General features: G+C 36.3%; 3 protein-coding genes across 3 annotated transcripts; all 3 read left to right on the forward strand.

The window, feature by feature from the left end:
- The first annotated feature begins 167 nt into the window (after positions 1 to 167).
- Positions 168 to 1,132, forward strand: LOC108985094 (basic blue protein-like). The gene is made up of 2 exons (XM_018957260.2): positions 168 to 449; positions 612 to 1,132. Exons 1-2 carry the CDS (start codon positions 266 to 268, stop codon positions 809 to 811), a joined length of 384 nt encoding a protein of 127 aa, XP_018812805.1. The 5' UTR covers positions 168 to 265; the 3' UTR covers positions 812 to 1,132.
- Positions 1,133 to 3,576: 2,444 nt separating this feature from the next.
- On the forward strand, positions 3,577 to 4,575 carry LOC108985095. Its single transcript, XM_018957261.1, has one exon. It carries the CDS (start codon positions 3,577 to 3,579, stop codon positions 4,573 to 4,575), a length of 999 nt encoding a protein of 332 aa, XP_018812806.1.
- An 18,861-nt stretch (positions 4,576 to 23,436) lies between these two features.
- On the forward strand, positions 23,437 to 24,886 carry LOC109001111 (eukaryotic translation initiation factor 6-2-like). Its single transcript, XM_035691086.1, has 5 exons — positions 23,437 to 23,488; positions 23,656 to 23,752; positions 23,846 to 23,931; positions 24,681 to 24,725; positions 24,846 to 24,886. The coding sequence occupies exons 1-5, from the start codon at positions 23,479 to 23,481 to the stop codon at positions 24,884 to 24,886; spliced, it is 279 nt and encodes a 92-aa protein (XP_035546979.1). The 5' UTR covers positions 23,437 to 23,478.
- The last annotated feature ends 2,794 nt before the right edge of the window (positions 24,887 to 27,680 follow it).

Genomic DNA, 27,680 nt, shown 5'->3' on the forward strand with positions numbered 1-27,680 from the left:
TAGCGTCCAAAATGGTAGCTATAATGGAGTTGTTGGGCCTGGCTTTATAATTAGCTGGGAACCTAGAAAGATCATGACCAGTGTGTCTTTAATTAACCTTGTCCCCCTTTTCAAACAAATTAGTAGGACCCCTGCAAATTCAAACGCTTTATAAAAGGTTAGCCTTAGTGCTCTAGCTAGCTTGCACTCCCAAGCACTGGCCTTTCAAGGTAGAGTTTTCACACACTTGAAAGCCTTCTTGGTTACTTGCTAGCTTTGCTAAGAGATGTCTCAGGGAAGAGGCAGTGCAGGTCATGCCACGGCCATGGTGGTAGTCTTAGTTCTCTGTGTGCTGGTTCACATTGAACAGGTTCATGCCGCTACTTACGTGGTTGGAGACTCCGGTGGTTGGACCTTTAACACTGATAGTTGGCCCAAAGGAAAGCGTTTCAGGGCCGGTGATGTGCTCGGTAAGGCTCTATTACCGCCAGCTCTCTCTTCATCTGATTTTTGCTACTTATTTAATTAGCCGGAGTGTAAACATACCCATTGTTGTGAAATTCATTACAAAATTGATACTTTTATATGTAAAATAATTGTGTTAACACGACCCTGCAAAAACCGAGTTGCAGTATTCAACTATGATTCAACAAACCACAATGTCGTGGCGGTGGGCCGAAGCGGGTACAGCAGCTGCACAGCTCCGGCGGGCGCAAAGGTGTATAAATCCGGGAAGGACCAAATAAGGCTGGCCAAAGGACCAAACTACTTCATCTGCAACTTTGCTGGGCACTGTGAATCAGGAATGAAGATTGCCATTAACGCAGTGTAATGCTTTAGGGATATATATATATATATATATATGTTCATATGTTTGTGGGACTGATATCTGAGGACAGTTTCACATGATATACAAGTCATGTTAATGGACGGACTGTCGGTGCTTCTATATATAAAGATGATGTAGTAGTATTAATATTACATGTTGATCAGTATGTCTCCATCAGCACTATTGGTTTGAGTGTGACCACATGTACAATGTGAGTAACTAGCTAGTGCTGATCATGTGAAATATTGGCTAAGATCAGTGTGTGACCACAAAATAAAAGTAGCTTTTATCTTTTCTTGTTTTCTTGCTTTCCGTCAATATTAATTTATGAGTAATGCTATAGTACACCATACTCTCATCCTATTTTGATCATATTAAATAGTATGTGGCACATTCACCATCATTAGATAATAAAAAAGAATGCAATAAATAATCATTTAATGGTGATAAATGTGTTTCATCTTATTTAATAGGATGAAAGTGAGATAATAGTATGGTGTATAGAATTTTTCTTAATTTATACTTAAAATCTATGGTTTGAAACCCACATGATTTAATTAGGTATGAGGTAAAAAGGACATTTAAGTGGCTTTAGCTAATCGCAATCAATTTCATCCCATATTTAATTAGGTATGAGGTTGAATGAATTATTATTATTTATTATTTTCAAAGCTTTCTAGAATTCACACATTGAGAAAGATGATGACCATTGTGGGGCGGGAGAAGGCCGAAGAAAATAACAATTAAATTTTTTTTGCCTAGATGATCAATTAATTCTTACATATTTGTTGAATAACTGTAGCAAATCATGTCCATCTTGATTGATCTATGGCTAAGCCAATGTGGAGTATTTTTTTTAGAGATCTTAGCCAATTTTTACATTGCATTATTGGCTTCAATGCCAGACGTTCAAGTCGATGTTTGATCTTTATAATTTCTTTTTATTTTTTTCTATGATTTCTTTACTTTTTCCTTTTTCATGGTCATCTTTTTCAAATGCTTACTTTATTTTCTAAATGACTATATTCTCATATTCTCCAAATGGTCACTTTTCAAATGACCATATTTTTCAACTATCATATTTTTCTAACAGTTATATTCTTCGGTCCTATTTTCTTATAAGATCCATATATATATATATATATATATATATATATTCTCCAACAATCATACACTTTTAATATAAATTGCAACATTAATACCTCTAACTTTCACCCATCTCAATCTAATTAATATCTATTTCATTCGCTCTTTTTTTGTTCTTTCCATGGGATATATTCTTGAATTCAATTGCCTTTTATACAACCCTTCCTCGAATAATATATATTGAGTTAGAAGTAATATTTATTTCGCTAGGGTCAGTCTTCCCCCCGCTCCCGCATGGACAGTTATTATAATTTCATTCTCAAACATCACAAAAGTACAAAACACTTTTTCAATTTCAAAATTTTCAGTTATTTTCATCTAATCATTACTTAGTTAGTATTAAAATACAAAAAATCAATACAACTTTCACAAACTTCAAAACAAAAATAATATTCAAAATTATATTCAAATAATTTTTTAAATTTATAATATTTGTATTTAACTTTTTATTTCTTTTATTTCCTAAAATTCAATAAAATAAAAAAAAACCTAAGTTGAAATCATTTCACAACTATTAATAAAATTCCGAAATACTTCAAATATCCAAACATGCATTTAAATCTAATCCACCACCAATATTAATCTCATATATAGTCGAACAACTTTTCTCAGCCTGTTAGAATCATACAGATCACTCGTTCCAACGATGACCTTAATTTGTATTTTAGCATGAAACGTCCAACATTTTCAATGGTTGTTAACCTATCTTATCGATCGAACATAGTTGGACAGTTGGGTTACCTTAATTAATTTGTTGATCTAAGACCGGGCCTATAGTACTATATAGTTAATTAACATTAAATCGACATGCTAGCCCATGCATGCATGCAGCACATCGATCCAAACCCTAGGCTGAGTTTCATAGTATATTTGGGCTGCCGCTGGCCTGTTGGTCTTCAGCCACATGGCACCCTAATTCTTCATCAGGATAAAAGTCTCTTCGTCCCAGAAAAAAATAGATAATAATAATCCATTATTGGTAAGGTACGTCGCAAACAAAAGTCTGATCTTTAAATATGTGACGTTTACATAATTATATTTTTTAAGGTAAAATGAAAATGTCTCGTCAATATCATCATGATGAGGAAGCTTATTTTGGCATTATTCCATAAAATTAACTAATCTTATATACGTAACAAAAAATCGAGAGTAAATAGATATTCATGATCGATGATCACTAGGATGTGTACATAAAAATTAAAACTTGCATAAATTAAAAAGAAAGAACAAATTAAGGCTAATATATAATAGCTAGCATATATTAATAAAAGTCGAGCTAGCAAATCCTCGCCGGCCAGCTAATTTGAGAAATAACGATTTAATATTTTATTTTCTCATTTTTAAATTAATGACCAACATAAAGAATCCTCTAGTATTTATATTTTCCTGTCTCTTTCCTCCATTAATATATATGAATGTCTTGACTTTTCCTGGTTTGTTTGAAAACTAGGATTATAGACTTTGTATTTGCAGAAAAAGTCCACGTCAATTTCCTATATACCTTCCCCCAAGATCGCCTTTCTCTTCCTCCATTGCCAAATTCTTCCCTTACCTCTCTTCTTATCTTCACCTCTCTTCTCTCCAACAAGAAGTACTCCATTCAAAGAAAGGAATTGATTACCATGGATATGGAGCAAGAAGACATGCAGTTTCTTGGCTTCTTTGGTATCTGCAGAGAAGCCTTCAAGATCATCAATTCATGGAGGAAAATCTTCAGCCAGATCACCTTTGCCTTAGTCCTCCCTCTATCTTTAATCTTCTTGGCTCAAATGGAAGTCTCCAAGCTCCTCTCCTCAAAGATCACACACAACAAGATACTTTTGGAGGAAACCAAAGCAGGCTCTCCTAGATACCAAAGGCTCTCAGATGTCCTCATGTCCGAAGCGATCACTTTAGGCCTCTTCAAAGTCGCCTACCTCATCTTCTCCCTCATCTTCTCTCTCCTCTCTACCTCCGGCGTTGTTTACACCATCGCTTCCATCTACACCGGCCGTGAAGTAACGTTCAAGAAGGTCATGAGCGTTGTCCCTAAGGTTTGGAAACGGCTTATGCTCACCTTCCTATGTAATTCCGTTGCCCACTTTGCATACAACATAGTGGCTGCTTTGATCTTTGTTGTGTGCGCAAGTTTCCTCTTTTTAATCTTCAACAATAACTTTTTGGCTCTACTTTGTGTTCTTTTTATCTTCTACTTGGTGGGTTTGGTATACATGGCCATTGTTTGGCAATTAGCCAACGTTGTGACCGTGTTGGAAGACACAAGCGGGTTTCATGCTCTGAGAAAGAGCAGGGCACTGCTAAAGGGCAACATGTGGGTGGCCACGTTTATATTATTGCTGCTCGGTCTCTGTCATTTTGCCATACAAACATCATTTCAGATGCTTGTTGTGCGTGGTGGATCATTGGGCGTGGCGAGCAGGTTTGCCTATGGGATTATCTGTTTGGTGTTACTTTTCATGTTGCTCCTGTTCGGGCTTGTCCTTCGGACAGTGATCTACTTCGTCTGCAAATCCTACCACCATGAAAACATCGACAAGTTGGCCCTCTCAGATCACCTCGCAGGCTATTATATTGGAGAATATGTTCCTTTGAAGGCCAAGGATGCTCAACTGGTGCCTTGAACATCTCTATGTTTGATTGGCTTGCTATATATATATATATATATAAAAGTATTTTCTCGTTTAATTTGTAATATATAGCAGTTTGTATCATTATAATATGATCAGTAGTACTGTCTTTAATTCTATATATATATACGCACGTACGTTTTGCAAAATATAATAATGTATGTTAAATCATGTTGCTTAATCTATTTACAACTGTTTGTAATTTTCAACATTTTCTATATTATGTTTTTGAATTGCTAGCCCTCTCGTTTGAATGATTAATGGCGTATTAATTGGGGTTGGTCGACATTAAAAACTTGGGGTCAGTCCCTAATAGGCCAGCCAGTCAACATTAATGACACAAAAAAGGGGATCAAGGGAAGTAATCTTACGGTTGGTTTGTTTTCATAACTCATCTCAATTCATCTTATTTAATTATTATAATTTTTTTAAATTCACAAGATAAAATAAAATAAATAATTTAATTTTTTCAAATTCTAAAACAAAAATATATTTTAACAATATTTTATTTAATTTTTAATTTTAATTTTAACTCACTTCATCTTATCTCATCTGTGAAAACAATCTAGGCTTAATTAGCGACAATGTTTTTATTTTTATTTTTGAAGTGCCAATGTTGTTGTTCAATGGTTCTTTTGTAATTCTTTTTGACATATATATCTATGGCATGCAGCTTCTCTAAATTTTAATCTAAATTTTAATTAATATTTCTCTATATTATAACTTTCTTAAATATTAGTCTTTCTTTATTTCTTTTATGATTTCTTTACTTTTTCCTTTTTCATGGTCATATTTTTCAAATGGTTAATTTATTTTCTAATGACTATATTCTCATATTTTCCAAATGGTAACTTTTCAAATGACTATATTAATTTCCAACGAACTATGATCATATTTTTCCAACAACTATATTCTTCTACGTACGGTCCTATATATATATATTTTTCTAAGATCCATATTAGATCATCTCCAACAATATATTAATCATACTCTTTTAATATAAATTGCAACATTAATCCTCTAACTTTCACCCATCTCAATCTATAATTCGACTGGTAATTAATTAAAGAAATAAAAGGGTTAGATTAGCAATTATGTTTTCTAAAATCTAAATCTAGTACTCCAACACCAAAATTAATCGCATATTCAAGCAGTTTTATTTCAGCCTCCATATATATATATATATAGTTCTCATACAGACTCGTTAAGACTATTAACCTTTGAATTTTGCCATGAAACCAACATTTTCAATGGTTGTTAACATATCTTATTGAACATAGTTGGACAGTTGGCTTCCCTTAATTAATTGTTGAAGGCCCTAAAGTACCATACAAAGTAGGAGTGTAAATTCAAATCGAAAAATTAAAAAACCGGTCCGGACAAGACCGAACCGGACCGATTTTACCGGTTTTGAACCGGTCCGGTCTAGAACCGGTTTTTAAAATGTAAAAACCGACTAGTTCCAGTCCGGTTCCGGTTTCAAAATTTTTTGGCCCGGACCGGACCGTTTGATTAAAAAAAATAAAAAATAATATTTTTATATATAAGTTTTATACAAAATATTTCATATATATTAAATATTAATATATATAAATTTTATATATAATGTATAATTATAAATTTTTATATGAAATTTTATATATAATATATATATATTCATATATGAAATAATTTCTTATTATAATTTATAAATTATTACATAAAATGTTAATACTAAATCACTAAAAATTTATAACTAATACTAATATATAACTTATAACTATACCAATAGTATAATATTAATACTATTATATAGTCTAATATATTAATAAAAATATAAAACCGTTTTTTTTAAATCAAATTTTTTTTTTATAAACAAATTTTTAATGACAAATTGTGAAACTTACATTTTAAAAAAATCGAAAAATCGGACCGGACCGGACCGGACCGAAAACCGGTAAAACCGGAAGTACCGGTTTAGGAGGGTAACCGGTGCGTAATCGGTTTTGAAAAATACAAAACCTGTACATACCGGTTCAGTCCTAGATTTTATCCAAAACCGGACCGAACCGGACCGGTTACACCCCTAATACAAAGTAACATTGGACATGCTAGGCTGAATTCTATAAAAGAAATACTTTAATCATAAAGAGATTACGTAAAGTAAAACTTACAAACTGATGTGACTTAATGTGGTACGCTAGATTGTAAAGTTACTTTTATTATAAAATATATTTAGATCTATGATATGATATAAAGTCATGTCAATTTATGAATAAACCTGAAATTACCCAAATGGTCATGTATTTTAACGCAGCGAAAATATCTACCAATTCACTCAACAAATTTAGTAGTCATTAATCATGCAATTATTTAATAATTAAGTAATAACGTAAAGTAAATAAATTGCATAGTCAATTTTATTATTTGAAAATCAATTACAAGTAAAACTCAATTACAAAATCTTTATCAATTGACATTCTTACTTGACGAGACAAATGACCACCTACCGCAATAGCAGCAAAACCTTTGACGAACTTCAAACATTGACTTTTCTCCTAGGACTCTAGTGGGTGAATCACAATCACTCCATCTCAATCTTGGATCAACGATCACACTTTTTTAGATAAACAATATGAAAATTCTTCAAGGAATTTTCTCACCAAAATACTATAAAATGCTCTAAAAAATATCCATAATTGAATCTTTGCGGATCCTAACCAGTAAGATTCCTTAAGTAAACAATCTGATAGGAATTTGATCTACAGTAGGACTCTGCTGACGTAATGAGTCTAGTAAAAATTTGATCTGTAGTAGGACTCTGCTGACAGAAAGAGTCTGCTGCGAAAAACTCTGCTGACGCGTTTGTTGACACATGGCACTAAAGTCTTCTCAACAGATGTAATTTCCATTCAAATTCTTCACAGGATAATTCCAAACTCCTTATAATTCGGATACATACACTCTTGACTTATCCAAAACATTATCTAACAACATCTAGATAAAATCAAAATAGCTATAGATAAAGTCGAAGTGTTTTACATTCATTCAAATTACAAAACCAAAGATAAGATAAACTCCATCATTTTCTTCACTTAGTCATATTCAAACTTATCAACTTAATCACCTAGTCTTAACCAAACTTTTATATCTACAAAACCCAAGGGATTTATGAGAAGTTAAAAAAAAAAAAAACCCTTAAAAGTTAACAAAATAAATCCAAGAAAAAACCACTAGAACTACATGTCAAACCTGGGGCGAGCAGAGAAGCGAATGCCTGCTTTGAAGACAGGCAAGGAGACAATGCCAGGTTGTACCTGGGCCTGCCTGGATATATATATGTTAAAAAAATAAAAATTTTAATAAAATGACGTAATTTTGTCTTAGGCTACTTTTTAAAACAAACCATGCAGCACAATGTTTTCCTCTCTCTCTCTCTCTCTCTCTCTCTCATCTTTTTGTTTTGCCCCGTACCAATCTCTTAGACTCTTTCTCTCTTACCGTTGTTGCTAGCCCCAAGTATCTCTCTCCGTGCGATACCACAGATAGGTAGACAGTCTTCGGGGCTAATCCACCCCCAGTATCCGGACGGGGACACCCACCCATGGGGATGAGTGCCCATGCAGGATCGTAGGTTGTCTGCCCAGGAGGTGTGGCTATCACTCCCAGGTCAAACCCATGTGATTAGCCGACCCACAACCCAATTATAAATATACATGACTTACTGACCCCATGCATTATGGAAAGAAAAATTATTTGTACAAGCCTCATGCAAGTTCTTGTAAAAAAGTAGACTCTAACTTAAAAAAGTGTAAAAAAAAACTATTCTTTATTAGTAAGACTCACTTTTTACAAAAGACTTGTATAAGCTTGTCTATTTGGGACTTGTATCTAACATTACTTTTAAGGAAAACCCTCATCTTCAACTTTGGGTTGCTACCCCTATAAATATACTTATTTGTATAGTGTAGTCATTTTGAACAGTAAAAATTGCCCAAAAGTGTATCTTATGATTCCTCAACATAATAAAATCCTCTGTAGCTTCGTGGACGTAGGCACATTGCCGAACTACATAAATTTGTATCATGTGATTGACTATTTGATTATTTCTTGTTTACTTTTACTTTATTGTTATTGTTTTTCGCAACACACCATTCACGTAAACCACCCCATGCACGGGATCTGGGATTGTAAGGGTCAGTTCAAAGTTGCATCACCCCAAACCTCTCTCTCTCTCTCTCTCTCTCTCTCTCTCTCTCTCTCTCTCTCTCTCTCTCTCTCTCTCTCTCTCTCTCATAATTTATGGGTTATGCACTTTAAATTTGGCCATGGTGTTATGGACTTAATGTGGAATATGGATTTATGAGAGTTCAGACCAATGAAATGTTAGAGTTTTGTGACAGTAATTTTTAGGATGTCGAGCAATCGAAGTTTGATCAGTTTATAATTTTAGCATCAATATTTCAAAGTTAAAGCAAAATTGTGGTTACGATGGTTTTAGACTTTATGAAAGTATTTAGGATTTTAATTACAAATTACATGCTTAATGTGAGGTTTACGTAAATTTTCAAGTTACATGCCCACTTTATAGGTGACAATTGATATTTGCTTGTGACTATTGTTGAAAGATTCAAAGAAGTTAAAAAGTCTAGGTAAATAGTACTCTTATGCTAAACTTTGCTTAAAATTGACTGAGGTTGATTTTGTGAAAGACCTTCATATTTTGTTATGAAAACAATCTCGGTTATTTTTTGCAGTAGTTTCTACATCGAACTTTTAAATTTGACATTTTATCATGATTGGTGTAGGCGTGAACAATTTTTATACTCTCTTCCTCTACTGCATAAAATGTGAATATGAAGCCTGAAATTGTTATATGATTATATGATATTTAGGGGTGTAATCGGTCCGGTCCGGTCCGATCCGGTTTTGGACAAAATTTAGGACCGAACTGGTATGTACTGGTTTTTCATTTTTCAAAATCGATTACGTCTCGGTTACCCTTCTAAACTGGTACATCCGGTTTTACCGATTTCCGGTCCGGTCCGGTCCGGTCCGATTTTTCGATTTTTTTAAAATGTAAAAAATATATAATAAAATGTTACTTCTTATGATAGAATATTATTAATAATTTAATATATATATATTATGTTTAAAGCATATGATCAATTAAATTCATTTTTAAGATTAAACTTTTATTTTATAAATTATAATAACATTATCTTATATATAATTATATTAATAACATATAATCAAACAAATTACAAATATTTATATTTAAAATTAACATTTTATGTTATAATTTATAAATTATAATATGAAATTATTTTATATATGATATATAATTATATATTATATATAAAAATTTAATATATTATTATATATTATATATAAAACTTATATATATAAATATTTTGTATAATATATAAAATTAATTTATATATACATATTTTTTCTAACAGGTCCAGTTCGGTCCGGTCCGGTTCTGAAAACTACAGAACCGAAACCGAACCTGTTCCGGCTGATTTTCATAATATAGGAACCGATTCCGGACCGAACCGGTTCAAAGCCAGATCAAGCGGTCTGGTCCGATTTGGTCCGGTCCAGTTTTCTAATTTTTCGATTTAAATTTACATCCTTAATGATATTTATCTATTCAGAATTTTTTTATGACATGATATTGCATATGTAAACCATGAGGCATAAGATTTTGTTTTACTTTGGTTACGGCCACTGCCATGGGTTACAGTGGTAGTTTGTCCTCGTCGTTTCGACAGTGATGTACTTCGTCTGATCTTCACACGAGGGCTTCTGTGCCATCTTTCCCACGCGGTATTGGTACATACTTTATGGTTGTGCCAATTTGAAATAGATGACACTTCATGACAAGATTATAAAATAAATGTGAGATTAGTGTCAGGTGGCATAAGTGGATTAGTGTGAGTAAGAGGAGTTTTGCCAGTATTTAATTTATTTTGTTTGAAAGAAATTCTTGAGATATTCGATAATGAGAGATTATTGTATTTAAGTTTTATATTTTGTGAATTTTAGTATAAAGGATTCACTCCCGATCGAGTACGGGGTGTGACAAGTACGTGTTTTTGTTTCTATATTGTTCGTTTTAATTTAATCATATAATTAATCTAACCCGTTAATTATTATTAGTCAGTCCATAATAATTTTGAGAAAACCTTATATATGTAGTAGTTGTTCTGCACTAATAGAAGGAATACTAATTTAAACCAATGTTATCTAAGTGAGGAGTGCTATAATTATAAAAGGATTACATAAAAGTAATTTTATAAATAAACGTGTTTTTATGTGATTCGTTAATTTTATTTTATAATAAAAATAATTTTATAATCTTAAAATTATTTTTATATAATTATTTTGTAGTTAACATATTTTTCTAAGTGAATGTATGCACAAATTCATGCTTTTTAAAAAGGGGGGAAAACTTGTGTGGTTCAGTCAAATATATTATTTACATTTTCTTGTAAATTTCATTGAAAATTACGCCCTAATTAATTATACTAAAGCGTCACTTCTGAGATAATGGTCATGGGGTTTTTCACCATGTAGTATTTATATTTTCTCTATTTAGAATAAGAGTTCATCTATAGAACAGCCTACTGTAACGCATCAGCCGTTGCACACCTTACGTGTATGTACATTTTTTTTTTCTCCTTCCTGCTGAAACTTAAACTAGCATTTGAATTTTGAACCATATTTCCGTATTGAATCTATCCCACTCCCACTCCCGCGTCCCCCTCCCTTCCTGCCGTCGCCCAGCACCCTCGAGCGTTGCCATCCCTGTCGTCACCCAGCACTGGCGACTCGTCAGCCTGCCTCTGCCCATCGCTGCCCAGCCTTTTTTCCCCACAGTCCATTTCGAACAAGAGGTAGGAGTTCACAAGGACCACTCGTCTCCCAGATCCCGCGATGCCCTCCCTCCACTAGCGCCATCGCGCGACGCACCTCGAGTTGTCGCCGTACCTCTCGTCGCCCAACACCCGCGACTCATCGACCTCCCTCTACCCATCGCCGCCCAACACCCGCGACTCCTACCTCTGTTTTGTCGCCCATCTGCTCAGGTAACTCTACATTATTAAGTTATTTGTACTGAGAGAGGTAAAGTTTGGGGCAAATTTTATCTTTCGGAGATGGGTATTGGGCTTAGGGCATGGAGATATAGAACTCCATTTATGGGTATTGATGAAAATGTTAGTGAGTTGCAAAAAATGCTTTCTTGAAGTTAATGGTTGCTAGTGATGATCTTTGTTGTTGGTTTGAAGTCTCGGTTAGCACATTATTTGTAAGTTCTTGTTGTTGAAGTCTCGGTTAGCAGAAAATGATCTTTGCTTGTATCTCTTAAATGGTGTCCTTACTTTATCCATATTGCTATAGAAAATCAGAAAGAAGACCTACTCGCTTTAAATGGACAAACGTTTCATGCTTGTGCTCACTGAGAATTCTGCTACAGCTTTACTGATTATAATCTAGATGGTAAAACAGGGGATCAAGGGACTTGATGAAGGGATCCTGAGCATGAAAGCAGGAGGAAAGCGTCAACTTTTCATCCCAGGATCAGTATGTTTTTCACTTGATATTTGATGCTGCAACATATTTTTGCTTATAATTTCCTTTGCAAGATAAAATGTTCACAAATGGGCATTTGAATTCATGTTATTTTTTTATTGCTTTCTAGGAAATTTAGGGACATATAGTCCCATCTGTGGGGATTGAGCCCCATATCAGAACCCATCCCTGTGTGACGGATGGAAGGCCAGGGCCTATTGGCATTAGAATTCATATTTACCTTGCTTTTTATGGCATGAGTCAGCAATGCAGATTCAAAATTTTCACTTGCTGTCCATATGTCTTCCCCGAGAGCCAATTGTAAGTCTGTTCTGAAAATTTGTGGTTGAAAGGTTCTAACATCTATTGGGTTTGTTGCTCTTTGATTAGTTGGTATTTCCAAAAGGTCTCACCTTAGCTCCAGGAAGGCCAAGAGTGGCTCCAAGCAGTCCTGTCATTTTCGATGTGAGTTTGGAATACATAACAGGTCTTGAAGTGGATAAAGAGTAACAGAATTCTTTGTCCCCTACTTTTTCCTTGGCCCTTTTTCTTTACCTTTACTAGAATCCAAAAAAAAATTCATGATTCAATACTAACATTGTAAAACTTCCATTAATTCATTAATTTCTTTTCACACTGTACAAAAGCAGTATTTATTCTTCATTCCAAGCCTCATATGCATGGTATGGTGGCAACAGTCAAAACAGATCTAAAAATTTGACCATGGCTTGACCTTTTTTTATTATTATTATTATTACGAGCCAACTCTAACTACAAGTTCTTTGCTTCCATTGGCAGCCAACTGCTGAGGAAAGAGAACATGGAAGGAAATATTGGCATAAAAAGAGAAGTCCTATGATTCTCCAACTCATACCAAAAAAGAGGAGTTTATTTTATTTCATTGTTTAATATCATTATAGTCAGTATTATTTCTTTTTTTTTTAGAAGAAATTGGAACTCCATTTTATTAAAAGCCATCACTTATGACAAATGAATACTATGGTTACATTCAAACACTTTGGAGTAATTCTGCTTGTTTTGTGTCTAGTTGTGGAGATGGTGCAACCTATGGTGCAGCCTGTGACCAAAATCTGCTTCTCTTGTGTATGTTGTGTTGTGAAGGGGCTGCTAGTACAGCTTGTCCAATTTTGGAGATGGTGAAGCCATTTGGTGCAGCGGGTGACCCCAAGCAGTTTTTGTCGTGTATGTTGTGTTGTGAAACAAGTGTTAGTGCATGTTGTTTTGTATCCAGTTGTGGAGATGCACCTGGTGTTTCTTGTGTACATTGTAGAAGACTATGGGCTGTGTGCAAACACTTGTTGTGTTGTGAAGATGTTGTGGTGTAGTTTGTGTGTGTACCTTGTGGAGATGCTGTGGTGTACTACTATGTAGACTAGGGGTAGCATCCACCACGTGTACCTTGTGTATATACATATATGTACCTGAAATTCAGACTCTGATGAATATAACAACTTTATATGAATTTCTACTATTTTGGTTTAGCTCTAAATTTTCATGTGTTCCTGCAAGAATTTTCTTGTCGCATAGATGACATAGACAGGGGGTTTTGCCCTGAATAATTATTCTTTCCCATCTATTGTTAATTACCTATGCCATCTTGATCCTCTTTGGGACATCTGATTATCCTTTTTGGCGGATTTGCTTCAAGGACAAAACGGAAGTCATGTTTGCCGTGCAACTGGGACAAATTATGAAGAACCTCTCAGGATGATACACTTCTACTCTCTCATTTTTTGGATTCTTGCGTCCACTTTCATTTTATTGAACTTTATAAAACTATGATAAGCGCAAATCAGTGTAGATTTCTAAAGTGGCATGTACCATAATATAGCTTCTAGCATAGAAAATCCACTTGCTTACGTTTGCAATATTCTATTTGATTTCCTTTCCTTTCCTTCTTTCATTTCCCCCCTCACTTGACAAGACGCACAAAATTAGAAAAACACCATAGAATTGACATAAATGTTTTTTTTTTTATAAGTAAAAGATCTTTTTCATTCTAAACAACATATACATACTACATCTTAAGTTAATTGCTGTCCAAGTGCAAATAGAAAACATAGGGGGAGTACCATTACAGTTGATTCATACAAAAACCATCTAAACCATTACAGTTAATATGGAACTTAGTGAGACTGAAAGTTACAATGATCTCTTCATGTTTTAAAATAACATCGCACCTCCTTTAGGCCGATGTTGGAAAACAAATGTTTCTGTAGGTAGGCCGGAACAATATCTCCCAAATGGCCATCATATATGGCAAACAGCCCTAATTTAGGTCTCTTCTGCATAAATTTAGTAACATGATAATCCTCCATCGGATGATTAGCCTTTCCTTTTACTAGGCTGAAACCATACTTTATTACCCCGTCATGGCTTCTTCCTTTACCAGAGCTAAATGAGCAACACACTCCTACAAGCTACATAACAAAATTATGAATAACAAAGACCACAATATAAATCTAGCATGGCTTAGATGCAGTTATAAGGCACAGAAGCAAACAAATGGTAGTTTGCAATTTTCAAACCATTCATACAGCAGCAGTTAGAAAATTAAACAAAGAAATCACTATCATGCTTGATTAACTATATCATCACAAACAAATAAAGCATTGAAAGTTATCAACATGGGGACCTTTTCTCTGACCTATCAACATGGAGAAATTGCTTCTTCACCATATAAAATCATATACAGTAATCACACACATCCATGATGAAAACAAAGCAAAGAAATTAATCAATAAATAATTAATCTCACACACATCCATGATGAAAATAAATGATTAATCTCATACTCAAAATTATCTTTTTTTGTATGACTACATGATGACAAGCATGGGCAACTAATTTTCTCGGGAAAAGTAATTTTCGTGCCCTTTTTCCAAACAGAGTAAAGTATTAGTCCACATGATTCTCACATATTGCAATACCTAGTTCTGCATCAACAATCATTGGGAATTAAGAAAGGCACATAAAAAGGGAGCCTTATGTCTGCACTCTAAATACTAAGGTATCTTATGAGTAAGGTGTTTTTAAACTATGATCTTAATCTTTTTAATTTACTTTTGTAAACTTGGTCGTCTCATCTAAAACCAAATAAATTGAAAATTACAAACTAATATAACAAGTACTTCCATTGTGCTTTGAATAAAAGACAACCATTTCAACCAACAAAAAAAATGTAGGTGACTCATGAGTTTTCAGGGCTCAGATGCAGGTCCCTGCATTTAAATGAGCACATATGTGAGTCCATTTTTAGCCACAAAACAAGAGTCAAGAGACAAGACTCGAAACTTTTACTTTTAGCAAAGCCATGTGATTTGCTTTGCTCTAGCTGTAAATGCTGGGTTAATGGTTTCAAATTACTTTAGGTGTGTTTTTTCAAAGGTTTCATATCCCTTTTGACCTATGTTTTATTTCTAAAATTAAATTAAATACCAAGGTATCTGATGAGCAAGGTGTTTGAAACTAAGTTTTTAATTTTCAATTTATTCGCCATGGTTTTTCTTGTGATTTGAGCAACAGAGTTTATTCTTATGTTTCTTTTTCCTTGAAAACCCAATACGTAGGAGCGGCACAAAGTCAGCCTTCAAAGCAATAAAATATTTATATAATACCACTAAAAAACTCAGCAGATGCATATGAATCAGTACCTCAAAAACAGGAAGTTGAGCGACATTATCACGAAGACCAAACTCCTTGGAATTCAATACTATGTCCCTCTAATAACCGGAGCCAGTATAACTCATACGAATTACATGCGACAAAACAGTAAAGTTCTCTATAGAGAAAAATTAATCAAGAAATTCAAATACTAGTGAGCCATTTGAGTGCTGAGAAAATGCTAAACTATGATCTTTGAGAATAAAACGTCATTTTCCTTCATTTTCTTTTCATCCCGTTTTCTCGGCAACCAAGTGAAAAGTTCATGAAAACCATTCCACATGTAGAAGAATATTCTAGGGAGACCTTTATTACATATACCTGGTGTTATATCCAGGACTTATGTGATAAATCTGGCAATTCGAGTAGCCAGCCACTCCAATATTGCTCTTGGCAATGTGTTTAGATAAATTCCTTGATTTCTCATTCATGATAACTGGGCCTTTTAATAGACGTTTTATAGGTGAGAAAAATAAGGAAAACAGGTGCAAATAATAAGGACTACTACGCATGGACTGTGCGTGACCCATTTAATCCGCACGGATTGGTGCGTGACCCGTTCAACTGAAACCCACAATTTAACAGCCCATAGACTAAGTCAGCTGGGCATACAAGACTGAAAATACCCTCAATTAATAAAGTAAATTGCATAACAAATTAACAAAAACAAATATTGAATTGGGCGTGTAACACAACCCCTCTCTTCAGAAGAACTCGCCCACGAGTTCGGGATATGTCATGTGCAGCTCTTCCGAGTCCACCCAGGTCGCATCCTCTTCGTTGGTCCCCTTCCATTGCACCAGGAAGTCAACTCCGGCTCGGTTCCCCTTTCTCTTGAGTCTTCTCTCCATTATCTTCTCGGGTTCGGGAATCATGGCGCCATTCTCCATCACTGTCGGTAACCTAGGGTTAGGGTTTATTTGATTCCCAATCTTCTTTTTGAGGCAAGATATGTGAAATACCGGGTATATCTTAGAATCTTTGGGTAGATCTAGTTTATAAGCAACTTTCCCTAGTCTTTGAACGATTTGAAAAGGCCCGAAATATCTTGGTGAAAGTTTCAAATTTTTTCTTACCGCTACCGTCATTTGCCTATACGGTCTCAATCTTAAATAGACCCAATCCCCCACACTGTATTCTTTTTCTGTTCTTTTCTTATCAGCGTATATCTTCATTCTCCTTTGAGCTTCTTGCAGGTTTTCCCGTGCCAACGTGAGGATGAGGTCTCGGCTTCTCATCTCATCTTCAACGGCTTGTACTGCCGTGGTTCCTGGTTCATATGGGAGTAAGCGTGGAGGTTCTTGCCCGTAGACTACCTCAAAGGGGGAAAACCCGGTGGAGGAATGCTTTGAGGTATTGTATGTCCACTCGGCTAGAGCTAACCAACTAGCCCAATCTTTGGGCCGGTCACTGGTAAAGCACCTGAGGTAACCCTCTAACCATTTGTTCATCACTTCAGTCTGTCCGTCCGTTTGAGGATGGTATGCCGAGCTCATCAGTAACTTGGTTCCACTTATGTTGAGGGAAAAATGTGTTCAATTGGCATATTCTTGTGAAAACCTATGTAAAGTTGAGTTGTAACAAGTGTTGATGCATTAGTACATGAAAAATATTGAAGTATGCTCAACATGGCTTGACTGGCGCTCGACTGGCGCTCGAGCGGAACCTTCCAGAGAGGTTCGCTCGATGGGCGCTCGACATAGCGCTCGAGCGAAACCTTCCAGAGAGGTTCGCTCGATTGGCGCTCGACATGGCGCTCGAGCGGAACCAAGACAGAGTGGTTCGCTCGAGGTGAGCTTGACGTAACGCTCGAGCTGAACCCATCCAGAGTGGTTCGCTCGATGTGCGCTCGACTTGGCGCTCGAGCGGAACCAAGACAGAGCGGTTCGCTCGAGGTGAGCTTGACGTGGCGCTCGAGCAGAACTCATCCAGAGTGGTTCGCTCGATGTGCGCTCGACGTGGCGCTCGAGCGGAACCCATCCAGAGACATCCAGAGACGACACCTCGCTCGACACCTCGCTCGAGCGGTTTCAGAAGATAACGTGCGCTCGACCTTCGCTCGACACCTCGCTCGAGCCAATGTTCAAAGACAACCTAAAATTCATGTTTTGGGCGCCGTGACTTGCTGGGACTATAAATATAACAGATCATTTCTGTTGTGTGGTGTGGAAAAACAGAGCAAAACCTTAAGTGTTTCAAGAGCCAAAGAGAGAAACCTATTCCTCACCTTGTGAATCTCTTTTGGACAAACACTAATCCACCACACCACTCTCAAAATCAAACCTCTTTCAAAGTCCATTGAAGTGGACGTTTTGTTGGCCGGAAGGTTTCCGGAGCTGCTGTTGATGCAGAGATCGAGAGGTTCTCGTGGAAAGCTATAGAAGGTCGGAGTTCCGACACTACATGCGTGTAGAGATCGAGTGGGTCACTCGTGAAGTTGCAAGCCAAGTTTAGGAACTACAAAGGTTATGTGAGTGTTTCTATATTGGTTGTAATGAACTTTTTCTATAGTGGATTTTAGGTGGTGCCTTACACCCGGAGTGGTTTTAGAATTTGAAGAAGTTCTTCAAATGAGTTTCCACTTCGTGACCAAAATCATTGTGTTAATTATTCTTGTTCATTGATTAACTGTTTATTTGTTTCTGTTTTTGAAAAGACCACAAAAATTGGAATACACCTATTCACCCCCCCTCTAGGTGTAGTGATTGGTAGAACCACTGCTTTTTCAACTTAGATGGAAGATTTCCTTCCAAAAGTTGCTTGTGAATATTGCATCTCTGTCACTGACTATGCTCTGTGGTATGCCGTGCAATTTAAAAATATTTTCCATGAATGCTTTTGCCACTGTTGTTGCTGTGTATGGGTGTGCCATTGGTATGAAGTGACTGCACTTGCTGAATCTGTCCACTATCACCATAATGACACTGTATCCCTTGGATTGAGGTAGTCCCTCTATGAAATCCATGCTGATATCCACCCACACTTTGCTTGGTATTGGCAGAGGCTGTAAAGCCCCAGCTGGTTTGAGATTCTCTGTTTTGTTTCTTTGGCATACCTCGCATTCTCTTATGAATTTCCTGATGTCCTTTCTCATGCCATGCCAAAAAAATTCTCTCTTGAGTCTGGAGTGAGTCTTCTGTGAACCAGTATGCCCTCCTATGGGGCTGCTATGGAATTGCTGCATGACTTGCTCCTGCTGTCTCTTGAGAGTTCCCAAGTGTTGCCTCCCTTTATAAAAGAGGAATCCTCCTCTAATCTGATATTTGAGGTAATCGAGTTTACCTTGATGGTAGTAGTTGAGTAACTGCTGCAGCTGTGGATCTTGTTGATATATTTGACGTAGGTCCTCCCACCAATTAACCATCATCATGCTTATTGCCTTGGCTTCCCCCTGGTTAGTCACGGCTACTTCTTGGTCTGAATTGTTGCCTTGATCTGGCAGCCTGGAAAGAGCATCTGCTGCTTTATTCCCTTTGCCACTTCTCTACTCAACACAAAAATCAAAGCCTAACAGCTTTGTTAGCCATTTTTGTTGAAAAGGTGTTCCAACGTTCTGCTCCAAAAGGTATTTTAGGGCTTGTTGATCTGTCCTTATCTTAAAGCTGTGGCCCAACAAGTAATGTCTCCATTTTCGAACCGCTAACACAAGAGCCAAAAATTCTTTTTCATAAGTGGATAGAAACAGATTTTTACCTTTTAAAGCTTGGCTTAAATAAGCTAATGGCCTCCCTTCTTGCATTAGGACAGCTCCCAACCCATTTCCAGAAGCATCACATTCGACTATGAATGTTTTGGAAAAATCAGGTAATCCGAGTACGAGTGGAGTCACCATAGCTAACTTCAATGTTGTAAATGCTTGGTTAGCTTCCTCACTCCACTTAAAGGAATTTTTCTTGAGTAATGCAATCAGAGGGGCTGCAATACTTCCATACCCCTTTACAAACTTTCTGTAATAACCTGTTAAACCCAAAAATCCCCTTAAAGCTTTAGGATTCTTAGGTACAGGCCACTCCATCATTGCTGTAATTTTTAGTGGATCTGTTTTAACTCCTTCTTTGGAGATTACATGGCCCAAATACTCCACCTCCCGACACCCAAAAACACATTTTGAAGCTTTAGCATACAGCTGGTGCTGTTTTAAAATTTCTAAAACAGCCTTAAGATGCCCCACGTGTTCCTCAACAGATTTGCTGTATACAAGTATGTCATCAAAAAAAACTAAAACAAATTTCCTGAGATATGGCCTGAATATCCCGTTCATCAACCCTTGAAAGGTTGATGGAGCATTGGTGAGCCCAAAGGGCATCACTAAAAATTCATAATGTCCCTCGTGTGTACGAAAGGCAGTTTTTGGCACATCCTCAGGTTTCATCCTGATTTGATGATAGCCTGATCTCAAGTCAAGTTTAGAAAAGAGTTCAGCGCCATTTAATTCATCCAACAACTCATCTATATTAGGGATGGGAAACTTATCTTTAATGGTATCTTTGTTGAGAGCTCGATAATCAATGCACATCCGCCAACTCCCATCCGCCTTCCTCACCAAAAGAACCGGTGAAGAATATGGACTTTGACTTGGTTGGATGATCCCAACTTTGAGCATCTCCCTGACCAGCTTCTCAATTTCTTCTTTTTGGTAATATGGGTACCGATAGAGTCGAACACATGTTGGTTTGGCTGCCTCTTGTAGTTGGATCTGGTGGTCATGACTCCTAGGAGGTGGGAGCCCATTAGGTTCTGCAAACACTGTTTTAAATTCTTTTAAAACAGCTTGTATGGCAGGTTCTACTGGTACACCTTCTTGCTGGTCCTTGATCTCCATAAACTGCAGCCATACCCCTCTTCCTTCTGTGAGGGCAACCTTGCTCAAGCTGTGTTCCTCTTCTATGGTCTTCTCGGGTAGTTTCAAGCCCTGCAGAAATAAATTCACCCCTTCCACAAAGAAACTCATACTCAAATCAGCAAAATTCCACTGAATTGTACCCAAACTCCTTAGCCAATCCACCCCTAACACAACATCACAGCCTCCCAATGTTAATAGAAACAGGTTGGCTAAAATATTACAGCTTTGCATCTTTAAAAGAACTGCCTTACAGCAACCAAGGCAAGGGAGGGTGTCTCCATTGGCGACTTGGACTGCCAAGTGGCTTTCTTCCACTAGTAGTTTAGCCCTCTTTGCTACATTTACATCAACAAAACTATGTGTACTACCAGTATCTATAAGAACAATAACTGAGCAGGTGCCAATTTTCCCAACTAACCTCATGGTTTTGGGAGAGGGTGCTCCAGCAATGGCATGCAAAGATATGCCCAATAATTCAGCTTGCTGGACAGCAGGTATATCTTCTGTCTCTACTTGGTTTAAAATCTCTTCTTCTTGCAACTCTTCTTCTCCTTCTCTTTCAAATTCCATCCCTTCCAGTAAGTAGAGTTTAGGCCTGCTGCATTTATGTCCTTGATGATATTTTTCATCACAAAAATAGCATAAACCTTTATCCCTTCTTTCTTGCATTTGATTGGGACTTACACGCTGTATGGGGTAAGGATTTCTTCTTTGAAATGGTGGTTGGGGTCTCGGGTTTTGAGGGGCTGGTAGTCTAAGTATGGGATTTGGGGCCGGTAATCTGGGTATGGCATTTTGTCTAGGTAATCTAAGTGGTGCGGGTTTAAAAGAGGGTGCATGATGGTTATTTTGGGCTTGGGGATTTCAGTAAAAACTCTGTTTTCTAGTTACTTCTTCCTCTTGTAACCTAGCTAAACCAAAGGCAGCCGCAAGGGTATTTGGTTTGAACATGGTAACAATGATCCGTAATTCATCTTTTAATCCACTTAGAAAAGTACTTATGCGAAATTCTTCACTTACCCCACTTATTTTGTTGGATAGGTTCTCAAAAGCTGTCTGATACTCCTCCACACTTGCTATTTGCTTTAGTTTGATGAATGCACATACTGGATCCTCATACGCTGAAGGCCCAAACCTGGTGCGAAGAGCCTCCAAGAAGTCATCCCATTTTGCCACTGGACTTGAATCTTTCAGCCAATAATACCAAGTCAGTGCCTTCCCTTCCATGTGAAACGAGGCAATTTCCAGCTTGTGGTCTTCCGGAGTTTCAAAGTAATTGAAGAATTGCTGCGCCTTCAAGATCCATTCACTGGGATTTCCTCCATCGAAGCGAGGAAAGTCCAACCGGAGGGATCTCGCTTGGATGCCTCCTTGTCCAGCAAACAAGGGATTAGCATTTATTTTTGTATTATTAGAACTCTCTTCCCCTGAACTAAGCCTGGTTGTAATTTGTACCAAGCTGTCATAACTTGAAGCCAAGTTATTGAGCTGCTGTAGCACGCCCTCTATCAGCATTCCATGTCTGGATTGCTCCTCCTTTAGTGCAGCTGTATTTACTTGTAAATGATTTACTGTTTTGGACAACTGTGACAGTCGTGTTCCTTCAGCCATGTCGCAGGAACGCGGCTCTGATACCACTTTTGTTATATCCAGGACTTATGTGATAAATCTGGCAATTCGAGTAGCCAGCCACTCCAATATTGCTCTCGGCAATGTGTTTAGATAAATTCCTTGATTTCACATTCATGATAACTGGGCCTTTTAATAGGCGTTTTACAGGTGAGAAAAATAAGGAAAACAGATGCAAATAATAAGGACTACTACGCATGGACTGTGCGTGACCCATTTAATCCGCACGGACTGGTGCGTGACCCGTTCAACTGAAACCCACAATTTAACAACCCATAGACTAAGTCAGCTGGGCATACAAGACCGAAAATACCCTCAATTAATAAAGTAAATTGCATAACAAATTAACAAAAACAAATATTGAATTGGGCGTGTAACACCTGGAGACGCAAGTGGTTGATCAGCTTCGACCCAGTCACGAACATCATTCACATCCTGATCGAAGAGGACGGGGAGGTGCGAAATGAGAAGACTCTCGAACAAGAATTAGGGTTGAGAGGAGAGACGATTTCATCTACGTGTGTGGGCTGAGAGCCTGCGAGCGGGAAAAATCTATTCTTAGGCCGGTTTATTTTTTTAACACCACACACCGTGACGTGGCAAACCCGGTTTGCTCGCCACATCACGGTTTCTCACTTTCCTCTCAGACAAGGTTCGCACTTCGCACGCTGGAAAAGTTGAGGCCTTTCCCGTCCTCCCCCATTTTCCATATTCTAATCATTGGAATGCTCCTAATAGCAAAGAAGGGAGACAGACCATAGTGAATTCGTGAGTTGCTCTGAGGGCCCCGAGGGTTTTAAGCTTATCCTCCTCTAACCCTAGCCGCCCCCTCCCCCTTCCCTCCTGCCAACACCTCTTTGACGTTGATTTCGACATTTCGTTGGTCTCTTCCGCTGATTCAGTGTAAGATATTGAAGAATTGGAACTTGGAGTCGAAATAGTATTAAATCCCCAATTGCTACGTTAATTCTATTAACTTGCAAAAAAATATTCTTTTTAGAAGAACCCAAAAGCCAAAACAAGCTTCGACAAAGAGACTATTCCACAACTTTGCAGCTAAGGCTGCGTCTATGTTTATATATTGATTAACTGAGTTTCTACGTTCATTGATCCTACACAGTTTTCTTGTTTCTTAGGTTCTGATTGCGAATAAAGTCTTCAGGAGTAGGTTTTGAGATTTCATTATGGCGACCAGTAAGTATTTCTCTGCTTCTTTCTATTATTCATAGATAACAAAATATGAACTTTTCATCTTAGTATTTATTTAATGGTTAAAATATTTTGGAAACATAGTATTTTATTTACTTATTGCAATCAGAGAGAGAATGAGTTGAATTGAATACATAAATACATAATTACAGGGCTACAGTTTGAGAACTCATGCGATATGGGTGTATTTTCTAAGCTCACCAACGCCTACTGTTTGGTTGCTATTGGTGGTTTTGAGAATTTCTACAGGTTTCTGTACTCTCTATCTTTTTTTTTTAATCTTTGTTTCCAATTGTTTTGCTTTCTAAACTTAAACTGATACGATTGCGTTTGCCATTGAAGTGCATTTGAGACTGAGTTAGCAGATACAATCCCTGTGGTTAAGACCTCCATTGGCAGCACTCGCATTATTGGACGCTTTTGTGCAGGTACTAGTATCCCTCTTTCAACTGACTCACTTTTTTATACAATACATTGTATTCTTGATTTTATCCCATTTTTTTCACTACATCATATTGCTGTTGTACAAAAAAGGATTTAATACAAAAAAGGTAACTGAATTTGACCAGATTATATTTTTTTTCTCCTTTGATTTCCAACTTTATCATTTGGTTCTTGGGTTTGTATTTTTTTCTAAAAGAACAATCTGCTAGGTTGTTGTTAAATAATTTAGTGGAATCTAATGTGGTGTGCCACATGCCAAAAACATAATAAAAAATAAACATAATTTAGAAAATAAACACATGCAGAGAACATAAAATTATTTTAAAAGTTAAAAACAAAAAACGAAACAAAACAAAAAAAACAAAACTGCAAATAAACTTTATAAAACTGAATTTTAAAATTGAGTTCAAAAATTGAAAAATAAGTTGCCATGGGTGTCCTTTTGACCAACGCTGGCCACTTTTTGTTTTTCAAAATTTTCTTGGCTTTTACAATTATAAACTCAAGGAGTGAACTGATAAAATTTGTGACTTGAGGACCAAAAAGATAACTTTTAAAATCCCAGGACTGTTTTGTACTTAATCCATAAAACAGATAGATAGTTAGATAGGTAGATAATTGCTTCCACTTGGAAACCTGAATTACTTAGCTTTCAGTTGTGTTCTCTTGCCTGTCATCATCAATAAAATTCTTATATATTGATAAATAAATAAAAAGCTGTGTTCTCTTGCAGGAAATAAAAATGGGCTTCTCTTGCCCCACACCACCACTGACCAAGGTTTGTAATCTTTTTAATCTTTCTGACAGAAAATAATATTATGCACATATCAGTAAGTCTTATAACTTGGAGTTGTTCCTGTATTTATATGTTTCTCTTGCTTCTCTTTTCCTCTTGTAGTCAGTGAATTCCTTCTTTTATCCTGGTCCTCTGCCCCATAGAATTTCATGCAAGTTTTGCCATTTTTGAAGCTTACTAGAATTTTGCATATCTTAAGGGCTATTATGCTTGTGAACTGGTTGTCACCAACCTTTTTAGCTTCTGCCATATAATAACCGAATTATTTCTTTTTATTAGTAATAAAAAGTTTTTTTTTTTTTTTTGCGTGGCACTTGAAGCTGCAACTTGAACTCAAGTTTCTTAGTGCTTAAAATAAGCTCATATAAACAGTGTTACTTTTTCTCAATTGTGTTTTTACTGAATTATGTTACAGACATTCATTTGATGGTTTTCTGATTCTTGTGTGCCATAAAAGCTGACACTTCTTGATTGACTTGAAGATTTGTTAGATGAGCTTAAGTTTTGTGGAGGAAATGTTATTGGCCTTCTGTCAACTGAAAAAAGCTCAGTTTAATGGAGACCAATAGAATTAAATAAGACGCTATGAAGTTGTTCAATCAATGCAGTATCAGCTGATGGGAGAAGAGGGGGGGGGGATCTGTAGTATTAAAGCTTTAATTAATTGATTTTTTCACAAAGTCTCAAAAAGTGGTGAAGAAAAGTAGACACCATCCATAAGATAACACCATGACAGCAATCAAAGGAATATTGATATCACCTAAGAATTTGCAAAAGCCAGATCACATCACCACCCTACCCAATGATGCAAAAGAAACTGTTTTTAAGTACAACACACCAAATAGAAAAAGCACTAAACTACAAGATTAACAAGGCATGTACTGAAAGCTAGGGACACCAAGCTTTTGTTGTCATTCATTTGTTGGAACATGTAGCAGAAAATTAGCACAATCATGTGACCTTCTATGTTTCGATACCTTTGCTGCTATCCTGTTTTGGGCTAATTTCAGTAGCTATTTTTATTTTCTTCAGCAAAGATTGCCATTTATATCAGCTATGACATCAAGTCAATCATCATCATTTATAGTGGATGCATTTCAAATGGAAGCACCAACTTGTTGGTATGGTTTGAAAGCAATACTAAAGACCTCCCAAACTAACAAAAACCCAAGAAGAAAATTTTATGCTTGCTCGAAGTATAAAATGGTTTGTACATTTATTATTATTATTCTGTAAATAATTGCGAATTACAACACAGTTGTCAAATTTTAATGTTTGAAATTCTTGCATTGTATGCAGGGAGAATCAAGTTGTCAATTCTTCATATGGATCGATATACTTTAGCTGATAGAGGAGAAATTTATAATTAGAGAGAATGCAGTCCGACATAGAGAGGATGATTTATTGTTGCGCGAGTATGAGGTGTTGAGAAAAGAAGATAAACTAATACAAAGAGAGAATGATTTGAACATCCAAGAGGAGGAAGTTCGAAGGCGGGTCGTAGAGAATAGATGTGGTCGTATATTATTGTGTCTGTATTGGATTTGTTCTATTGTAATAGTTTTTGGTTTGTTTGGATGATAGATGTATCAACCATTATTGTAATTGCAGAATTTTCTATGAATATTTTGTAATTATGGAACAATTTGCTTATGTTAATGGATGTTCACTTTTTGTATCTGTGATACTGGTACTATACATTTTAGTGGAAAAAAATTCTGTACAGTGAAAAAAATGTATCTAGTGATAAGAATCTGTCCAATTTCATAACCTAAGCAGGAGAAAAAATGTATCCAGTGATAAGAATCTGTCCAGTGATAAGAATCTGTCCAGTGATAATAACCTAAGCAGAGGAAAAAATGTGTCCAGTGATAAGAATATGTCCAGTGATAAGAATCTGTCTAATTTTATAACCTAAACAGGAAAAAAAAACACCCATCCAGTGTTAATAGGCATCACAAATCTGTCCAAATTTTCATAAAGTAGAACAAATTTGCCCCAAAAACATTATTTACAAAATCCATAGACATTCTTTACAAAATCCATATACATTCTTTACCAACCCATCCACCATATTTACATTCTTTACAAATGACCACAAAACCCACCATATTTCATTACAACACCCAAAATAAACATAACTACAGCGTCGCAACAACATTCTCATCACAATATTTCATCACAATAATAAATAATACAACAAATTATTAAGACACAACCGCGACCTCATCGGTGCCCAATGGTATTGGTTGTGTAACTGTACTACATTGTGTTTCAACAAGAATATCATCAACATTAGAACCAAGTTGATCCACTTTAGCACTAGCTTGAGCTTCCGATACCTCACTATGTTGTGATTCATCATCAAATATTTTCCTGCAAATCTAAATTTCAAACAAAAAAATACACATCTATTAGAATGGATAATGCATGCAGTCCAATAAATATATAATTAATATGAAAAAAAATTTACTACCTGTTTCTTTCTTCGCTTGGTCGCAGCCTTCTCCACAGGTGGAACCTTCCTTTTCGATGGAGGCCTCCCTTTCCCTCGGACAACGTGCGGGCTTAATATTTTCTTATCGTTGTCCACTGCCACGTTTTCTCTGACCTTAGTTGAACCAGATTCACGTGTGGTCGTATATTTTGAACTTGGCCCGACTCCTCCGCATTACTCGACGGAGGATAGAGCATCGTTGGTCCAAAATATGGCATTGATGGGGGCTGTAATTAGGCACGAGGTTAGAACAACTCAAATGCACGTCCTCAATTTTTTTTAAAAAGTTTATAAAGAAATCTACCTGGCTACCCCATGCGTATGTATATATAAATGGCGGGTAATACGAATTTCTTGAACCACAATATCCCTATAATACACAAATAAAAATTTATTAACTAATTGGAAATATCAAACACATGGACATTTCTAAATGACCA

The sequence above is a fragment of the Juglans regia genome, chromosome 6 (genome assembly GCF_001411555.2).
Source record: "Juglans regia cultivar Chandler chromosome 6, Walnut 2.0, whole genome shotgun sequence".
NCBI lineage: Eukaryota > Viridiplantae > Streptophyta > Magnoliopsida > Fagales > Juglandaceae > Juglans > Juglans regia.